The sequence below is a fragment of the Salmo salar genome, chromosome ssa11 (genome assembly GCF_905237065.1).
Source record: "Salmo salar chromosome ssa11, Ssal_v3.1, whole genome shotgun sequence".
Lineage (NCBI taxonomy): Eukaryota > Metazoa > Chordata > Actinopteri > Salmoniformes > Salmonidae > Salmo > Salmo salar.
Window position 1 is genome coordinate 87,296,659 of NC_059452.1, and position 9,428 is coordinate 87,306,086.

Consider the following 9,428-nt stretch of genomic DNA (forward strand, 5'->3'; position numbering starts at 1 on the left):
CTATCTTCTGCTCTGTGGCCAGGCAATACGAGACCTATACTAATGTGGGAGGTGGCAGATGTTCTCATCAGTCTAATGCGTTGGAATCGGAAATGATAGCCACATGCAGGAGGTCCCATAGACTTCTGTGACAGATGTTGTGAAGAGTGTAGCGAACGCTGACAGTTAATAATTGGAATCACTGAATGCCAATCAGCCATGACATTAAACTTGAGTTATTGAATTTCCAAAGACTGAGTGTGGTAGTAAAGTTTATGGTTTTGATCAATTTAGTCTGATGCCACCATGATTAAAATGAAAGGCTGCATCTAACCAGAGCTTGTTCAGTAACCTCTGTCAGCTTCCCTCTCCCCCTCCATCCATGTTGTTATTCAGTTATTCATGGTGGACAATGCAGCAGATGACTGGAGGATAGCCATGACCTACGAGCGCATCTTCTTCATCTGCCTGGAGATCCTGGTGTGCGCCATCCACCCCATCCCAGGGAACTACACCTTCACCTGGACAGCGCGCCTGGCCTTCTCCTACACCCCGTCCAAGACGGACGCGGACGTGGACATCATCCTGTCCATCCCCATGTTCTTGCGGCTGTATCTCATCGCCCGCGTCATGCTGCTCCACAGCAAGCTCTTCACAGACGCCTCGTCCCGCAGCATCGGGGCGCTCAACAAGATCAACTTCAACACACGCTTCGTCATGAAGACCCTAATGACCATCTGCCCTGGCACCGTGTTGCTGGTCTTTACCATCTCGTTGTGGATCATCGCTGCGTGGACCGTGAGGGCCTGCGAGAGGTCTGGACCTGCTGCCCTATCACAGTCACGCTATGCTGCACAAAATACTGCATGAACCATAAATAAGGCTTCATGGTTTGCTGGGGAAACAGGCGTTAACTCGTTATGCGTCATACTTTAGGCTTCCATCCAGATGTAGTGCTCCCTTCACACATTCCCAGCAATACCACCATTTTGCTTTTAATTCTGATTCTCTGCATGGAAATGTCAAGGGATAGACAATCATGGCCTATAGTTTACGTCTTGTTAGAAGATATGAGAATCTGTTTACACCTTATTTATATTGCACATAAATTAGGCACAGATGTTTCTATAATGTATAAGACGTTTAAGTATTTGGCAAGCTGACTCCAGTCTGACACTTATCTGGAACCTTCCATTTCAGATACCATGACAACATGGACATAACCAGCAACTTTCTAGGAGCCATGTGGTTGATCTCAATCACTTTTCTAACCATTGGATATGGGGACATGGTCCCCAACACTTACTGTGGAAAAGGAGTCTGTCTCCTCACTGGTATTATGGTGAGCCCTACTGCAGAAATTACATTACATTCTCATGCCACAGCTGCGCTCTCTTTTGCAGTGCTGCTTATGAGGTTATATCTTTAAATCCAGCCCTTATGTGTCTTATGACTTTTTTAAACCTGCCAATATTTATTTTTTAAATCTGTGGTGGGGTGGCAGTGCGTATACATTCATATTCAGAGGATATCAGAAGTCAGAATCTGTGATTTCCTTTTTGTTTATTGCATCATTTCCTATTATTCCAATTAGGTAAAAAGAAATGGAACTGACTAAATACAGGCAACGTGTAACAGTCTGTTTGTTCCTCCCAGGGAGCCGGCTGCACAGCCTTGGTGGTGGCTGTGGTTGCAAAGAAACTGGAGTTAACCAAAGCTGAAAAACATGTTCATAATTTTATGATGGACACCCAGCTGACAAAAAGAGTAAGTAAATACTTCACTTGCATGTCGTTTTAAGTGTAAACATTTGAAAGAATAATCTCAGCTGCCCCGTTTCTCCATTGTGTTCTATTTCAGGAAGACCAAGCATGGTTGAAAATGAGTACAGTATGTTTTCCATTACATGAGTAGTATTTTGTTTACCGTGACCAGTGTTTCTAACCATGCTCTTTGTGTGCCAGGTGAAAAACACAGCTGCAAATGTACTGAGGGAGACGTGGCTCATCTACAAGAACACCAAGCTGGTCAGGAAGATGGACCACGCCAGAGTCAGGAAGCACCAGAGGAAATTCCTCCAAGCCATTCATCAGTAGGTACCCTGCCTGAAACGCTGCTGGCAGTGTGGTAAATACTTATTACACACTGGTATCTGCAGTCCCATACTTTGTCTTACATTCAGTATCATAGATAATAATACAAACCTGAGATCTGAATTGTTTGACACCTGTAGCCCAAATCTGTATTTACAATGTGGAATGTTGACCTTTTTTCTGTTGTTGTTTCTCATTTCACTCCATTGTTTTGTAATGTTGATAAGTTGGAATGGAGTCGGGAAGTATTTAGTCCCAAAACATGTCAGTAGTGCCCTAACAGCTCTTGAGAAGGAATGAATTATAGTAGCAGTCATGCTAGCTATATTAGTATTCACAAGAATGTCTAGAAACCAACCCTCATAGGTTGGTTTCTATTTAACATCAAAGTTGACTTGGTAGTAAGAGAATTCTGATACTAATAGTGGTGTTACTAGCTAAAATTGTGGTAGGAATTGCAAAGTAGTCATTCAATCTTTTTATTGAGAGCAATTTACTTATTAGATCAGAAGAATGTAAGAGGACTGGGAGCTCTTTCTCAATTGCAGATAAGTTATCTGCATTTAATTACTGGTTGTGCAATCCAGTATCTTCAAAACAACTCTAAACCATTTTAACCACAACCTAAACTAAACTCTTGGGGACCATCTTCATTCTCCTGCCTTCTCAGTGATGACAGGAAAACTTCTCTCTGCCCACCCCCTATCTCATCCTGCATCACCATGATGTAAGGACCTGCCAGTTCTATTGCATGTCAACATGACTATTGTGTATCTAAGATCGGAGTCAGATGTCATGCTGATCTCTGGGCCGACACATCTGTATGGTTCCTTTAGTCCTGTAGGATCAGTCAGTTGCCTGTCAGGTAGTCTCTTAGACAGTCTCTGCTCTCTATCTCCAAAACCCTATTGATGTTAATGTTCTCTCTTTTGACAAACCTAAGCCTACTTCTGCCACTGTATTTCCCACCTTTTAACTAAGAGACTGACTATCATATGAAACTCAATGAGATATTTCTTCTTTTTGAGATCCGCTTTGGTTGAAATTATTATTATGATTAGGGTCAGATTATATTCATATGCTATAGTGAAACTGTTCTTTGTTTTTGATATATTTTTCTGTGTTGTATGTTTTATCTGTGTTAACTGAACTATGTGGTCTCCTGTGTGCAGCTTTTAATTTGCTCATGATTATTTTTTATATGCATCGTATACAATGACGACATTCAAATATTTGATTCTTGAAAGGGAGTAGTGGCTTCTGCAACCCCCATCCAAAATGTGGCTGTTTTATAGGCTTCTGTCATAGTTGCTCGGGCAGGGTTAGTATGTCCTCAGGCTATTTGTGGTAATGACAGCATATCATGTCGACCTCCTCTTCTCTAGGATGAGCAAATAATAGGAAACCCTCAGAGTTTAGGCAGAATCTGCACAGGACCAGATTCAGCTGTAAAACACCACTTCCACTACTTCGTTCAAGGGCATGTCCATCTCCCCTTTTGTACAGGCTCAGTAAGTCGTACGAAGAGGGAGTGGGTCTTAGCAGAGAAGTTGTGGTTCAGAGAGCACCTCCTGGTGTGTGTTAAGTCAAGTGATGCCTGTGGCCTCAGCTGCAGGGTTCAGCTCCAAGCGTGGGTTGCCTGGGTGGATGTACTCACACTGTGTGTTGGGATGAGTCAGTGGCCACATACAGGGTCTCCCTGGGAGCACGCTCATCCCTCAAGGGGGGTCAGTGACCTGTCTTGAGGCAATTGCGGTGGAAAAAGTAAGAATAGTTCCTATGCCTGAGCTGGATCAATCACCCTGTAAGATCCTCCACCAATGTAGGGGACAGATCTGAGGGAGGGGGTCACTTTGTTCTTCTGAAGTGAGGCTTTTTCAAATGGTGTGATCCTGGGGAAAACCTAGGTAAATGTTAGCTAGAGAACTTGTCAGCCTGCCACAGCTGCCTGTCTGGTCATTGGTTCTCTCAGTGAGGCTGGTCTTACATACAGTACTGCATGCCTGATAAGCTTGGCCGGCTGGAGGGGAGGATTAGGACAGGACCTCAGGGAGTAGCTACCAGGGGCCAGACCAGAATAATGTGACAGGAAAATTGAAGTTTTAAACCCGATGATTCCATCTGTGATGGCCTGAGGTGAGGCATAGCTATGAGGTGTTGCTGATGGTGATAGTGATGATGGGATTAAGTTGATGTTAGTGTTGTGATTTTTATGTGTTGTTGTTATTTAAAATGGCAGCAGTGGGATTGGGGTTGTAGTACCCAGGCCTGAGAAGGAGACTGATCCTGCCATCTGGACACATTTATCTGATGTTGTAATAATTATTTTGTCTATTTTATGTTTCCTTTTTTTCCTGTTTGTGTCGACACAATGCAATAGAGCTCGAAAGTAAGTCTTCGCCTAACATGTAGCTACAGATACGGTGTGTGCATGCAAATGAGAGCTTGTCTTTTTGACTCAATGATGTGACTAAAAATTTCACTCCCTCATTTGATAAGTGAAATTCATACCACAGCTACACATTTTGATTTCCCATCCAGCAATGACTGATTAGATAATGTCACATAATGTACATCTGTCTGTAACACTATATTTCAATTTATATAGCCAGTTACAACACCGTTGTCAAGATTTTAATTTCTCTTTTAGATCATTAGCTGAACAGCATGATGATAAGGCCAAAATAAGTGAATATGATGCACTAGCCTACAGAAACCCAGCATGGTCTCTTTAGAGAAAGCAAAGACCTCTCGATCAATTCTGCCCTACTTTTTAATCTGTCAAAGCATTACACATCTGCCAATTAAGCATCAATGCCAACCCCTTCCTGTGCATCTCATTAATGAGAAGACACATACACTGCTAATGTTCACATGTAACTTTCCCTTGATGAATTTCAATTATCAGTGATGGAAGGTGTTTTTCTTTCCATTGTTGCATGAATGTGATGAGAATTTGATCTTTAATCAGAAATCCACTGATTAAACTCCAATAATCTGTGCTTTCATGAACCGAAGGATGACCACTGGTGCTTGAGGAGATGAGAAGCTTGCTGTAATAACTACAGAATAGAACATATCTTTCCAGGTTAATGCTTACTCCCCCATCAATCTGCCTTAGATACATTAACCAGGGCTAGGGGTCATCTTTCGGCTTGTGAAACCATTGTGACGCCTGTAACATTTGCATTTCCTCCATTTTTCTCTTGGATGACTGGTAGCAATAAAGACAGTGGCCATTATGACTACCAGCAGAATTCACCGATTTTAGGAAGACGCATCTGACATGCATAGCTGCACTGAGCTATCCACACTCATTAGTCTAGCGTAATGGCTCGTAACACCCTTAGTGGTGTGATGCATTTGCCTACAACTAGCATGATGCATGTACACAACCAGATGTCTTCCAATATGTTGGAGAAGATGAGAGGATTTTTTCGCAGGCACACAGTTCGTCCTCTTTATAATGACATCACCCTTGCACTCTTAGAGGCAGGGAGGAAGGTTGGGGTACAGGAGGAAGAGATGGAGGCAGGGAGGAAGGTTGGGGTACAGGAGGAAGAGATGGAGGCAGGGAGGAAGGTTGGGGTACAGGAGGAAGAGATGGAGGCAGGGAGGAAGGTTGGGGTACAGGAGGAAGAGATGGAGGCAGGGAGGAAGGTTGGGGTACAGGAGGAAGAGATGGAGGCAGGGAGGAAGGTTGGGGTACAAGAGGAAGAGATGGAGGCAGGGAGGAAGGTTGGGGTACAGGAGGAAGAGATGGAGGCAGGGAGGAAGGTTGGGGTACAGGAGGAAGAGTTGGAGGCAGGGAGGAAGGTTGGGGTACAGGAGGAAGAGATGGAGGCAGGGAGGAAGGTTGGGGTACAGGAGGAAGCGGGACAGGAAGCAGCATGTGTCCGTTAGCTTGGTGACTCAGTGGGGGTGTGAAACAGGGACACGACCTTAGAGGCAAAGGTCGGGTAAGCCTCCAAGATCTCCTCCTGCTTTAGAGACTCTGTGCTGTAACTGACACAGTGTGAGACTCACTCTCCTCCTCAGCACAAATCCCAGTAGTAAGACAGGCAGGGCAGGGCAGAGTCAGGCAGCAGAACGGCCTGCCCATTACACTGAAGACTAATTAGCATCAGTCTTCCTACAGCGAGGTAAACAGGTCAAGACAAAGATAGCAACCGCAAAAAAATATATGGTGCAGCACAGTTGATATTGCCTTAAAGGGGCCATCTGTGATTGCTACATCCATTTTTTTTACTTTTAAATGAATAAAATATTCCTATTGATTCTTGAAGAACATCAACTAATCCCATGAGGCATTGATAAATTAACATTAGAACCCAAAATATAAGCTTGTTTTACTACAGATTTGCTCCATGTCATTTCAGCAAGCCATGGTACCCACCATTTCAGATTGTTCTTGAAATCGTTTCTGTAGTTAGAAACAAGTCAGATTAGCATTCCTGAAACATTATCTTGTTGAAATTTTATTTGATTGCAGAGCAATTAAACAAATTGATTGCACCCAAATTGGCCATTTCATGTATAGGATTCAGAGTGGCGAAGCGGTCTAAGGCACTGCATCGAATCCAGGCTGTATCACATTCGGATGTGATTGGGAGTGCCATAGGGCGGCGCACAATTGGCCCAGCGTCCTCCAGGTTTGGCCGGAGTAGGCCGTCATTGTAAATAAGAATTTGTTCTTAGCTGACTTGCCTTGTTAAATAAAGGTTAAATAAAAAAATAGCATTTTCAATAATAATAGTACGCAACATCCGATTTGGACCTAACTTCTACCAATGAGTAAGACATGAGGAATTCCCCCCAAAATGCCAAAAGCCACCCATTGACCCCCCACACCAATCCCACTCCAATGACCAGTGTACAGTATCAGTTTTCTATGATTGACAAGTAGTATCATGCTGCAGCATGGAGTATTGCTTCTCCATACTATGTAATGTATTCATTGTGAATCTGGTCATGTTTTTCTCCTCTGTTCAGAGAAATTAGTTATTAAAGTCACTTGCATCATTTCACATAAAGTAGTATGAAAGTATAGGGATTTGACCACTAGATGCTGTGGTTCCTGCTATCCCACCACACCCTTTTATCCATGTTTTTGTCCCCTTTTCAGAGAAATTAGTAATTGAAGTTGCTTGCATAATTTACCATAACGTAATAGGAAAGTACTAGGCTTTGACCACTAGATGCCGCTGTTCCTGTTATACCACCACATCAATTTTGCTGGTCGCTTGTGTTTATTAAATAGATCACATTTCCTTTGCAACTTTGGGTAGAAAACCAATAGATTTGGCTTATGATGAAAATAAATTGCAGTCATCATCACAATTCAAGCCAGTCCTCCATGAAAACAATTCAGTTTATCCTTCTTTTACACTTAATCTGTGTCCAGGAAATGGCCCCTTTGTGTGTGGTTTATTCCCTTTGAAAAAATTCTGGATTCGTTACTGTTAGACCATTCCTTGTGAACAAGCAAACCATTAGGCTACAGCATTTTTGGATGGCTTCAATGTTATGGTCTCTAATGGTCTTCAATGGTAAAAGTCCCAAACACACACTGTATAATGTTTTGCAATGGTAATGGTATTGGGTTAAATGGCAATGTCACTAATCACAATACATATAGAGCCGTTTCCTAATAATTGTATTGATGAACATAAGACTGCCATGCAATGTATTATTTTATTAGGATTGTCACAACATTTTAGTCCCTAGCCCATTTCTCCATCAAGATTCTAGGCTTGTAGAGAAAGTCTTCATATGAGAATTGCGCCATACAGATAGCCCTCTCAGATAGATGCCACTTGTTGGACTATTCAAGGAGAGTTGGGTTGAAGCATTAGGTTGCTAAAAGAAGGGCAAACTGAATTGCTTTCTTGGAGGGCTGGCTTGAATTGTGAGGTTGACCACACAATTTATTTTCATAATGAGCCAAATCTATTGGTTTTCTACCCAAAGTTGCAAAGGAAATGTGATCTATTTAATAAACACAAGCGACCAGCAAAATTGATGTGGTGGTATAACAGGAACAGCGGCATCAAGTGGTCAAAGCCTAGTACTTTCCTATTACGTTATGGTAAATAATGCAAGCAACTTCAATTACTAATTTCTCTGAAAAGGGGACAAAAACAACCAGGGAATACATTACATAGTATGGAAAAGTAATACTCCAAGCCACAGCTTCATACTACTTGTCAAACATAGAGAACTGATACTGTATACTGGTTGTTGGTGTGGGATTGGCATGGGGTCCGTAAGTGGCTTTAGATGTTTGGGGGGGGGGATTCCTTGTGTCTTACTCATTGGTAGGAAGAAGTTTGGTCCAAATGTTGGGTACTATAGTGATTGAATGGCCAATTGGGATGCAAATAATTCGCTTTTTTAAGAGATTAAATAATATTTCAACAAGACAATCTTTCAGGAATGCTAATCGTATCTGTTACTAACTACAGAAATGATTTCAGAACAAGTTGGTGAGTTGGTGGAGGTGGGAATCCTCTTTCTTGTGCTTTGAGGTAGAACGACCCAACATTGTTTACAAACAATGTAATTAAAGCCAACACTGTATAGCCTCAAAACTATAATTTTGATATCATGGATGGTCAGTCCTTGAATCCATAGCACTGTCTATGAATTTGAGTGGTTACATTTCTCCAACCCCATCCCGCAGCTTTTGAAACAGTGGAGGGGTCACACTTTGTTATTGTTTGAACAGCAGATTCTTCCTCTAAAGAATTCAAAGGAGTATTGAAAAGCTTAGCATTGCCGTTTTCCCCCTGATGAATAGCAAAGTAAATAAGAACCTATTGAAAATTCAGGACCGCACAGGAGCATTGAATCACAGAAGACATAGAATATTGAGTATGAGGGGGCAGGATGCTTTTATATTCTGACCCCAGCTTCCTGCCTGCCTTGTTCATCAACACCATTTGACAGCTTTTGGTCATCCAACCGTGAAATTGAGAATTCTGACAAGTCTAACATCTCAGCTGCACAAACGTTTTAATGCTGATGTCTTTCACACTTTAGTAAATTTTTTATTTTCAATTTGCCAGATTACTTGAACAATAAAAGTGCTGTTTTTGCAATACCATTGGCTACTTGTTTAAGAATGTGCTTCTTCTGGACCATACGGCTACCCCGTCACTAGCTGCTGAGGCATCGTCTTTTGCTTGTAGGATCCTTCAGTGGCTCTTGTAGTTGGTTTAACCTGTCATCTAGCTCCACACATCTTTGCCTGTGAACTGGAATGACTAACAATGATGCACCACTGCATGAGAATAGATTAATCTAGCAGTCACTACAGACCCCTCATATTCTTCCCCTTGATCTACTGTGCTGTAC

General features: G+C 42.3%; 1 protein-coding gene across 2 annotated transcripts in view; it reads left to right on the forward strand.

Moving 5' to 3' along the window:
- LOC106563202 (small conductance calcium-activated potassium channel protein 2) overlaps positions 1–9,428 on the forward strand; it is a 37,287-nt gene that overhangs the window by 21,229 nt on the left and 6,630 nt on the right. The window contains exons 3-7 of one of the 2 annotated variants that reach the window (XM_014128545.2): positions 376–794; positions 1,180–1,321; positions 1,636–1,746; positions 1,944–2,071; positions 4,453–4,461. In XM_014128545.2, coding sequence (XP_013984020.1) covers positions 376–794; positions 1,180–1,321; positions 1,636–1,746; positions 1,944–2,071; positions 4,453–4,461 — 809 coding nt within the window. The remainder of the gene's footprint in view (positions 1–375; positions 795–1,179; positions 1,322–1,635; positions 1,747–1,943; positions 2,072–4,452; positions 4,462–9,428) is intronic. The other variant, XM_014128547.2, reaches the window with a different exon arrangement.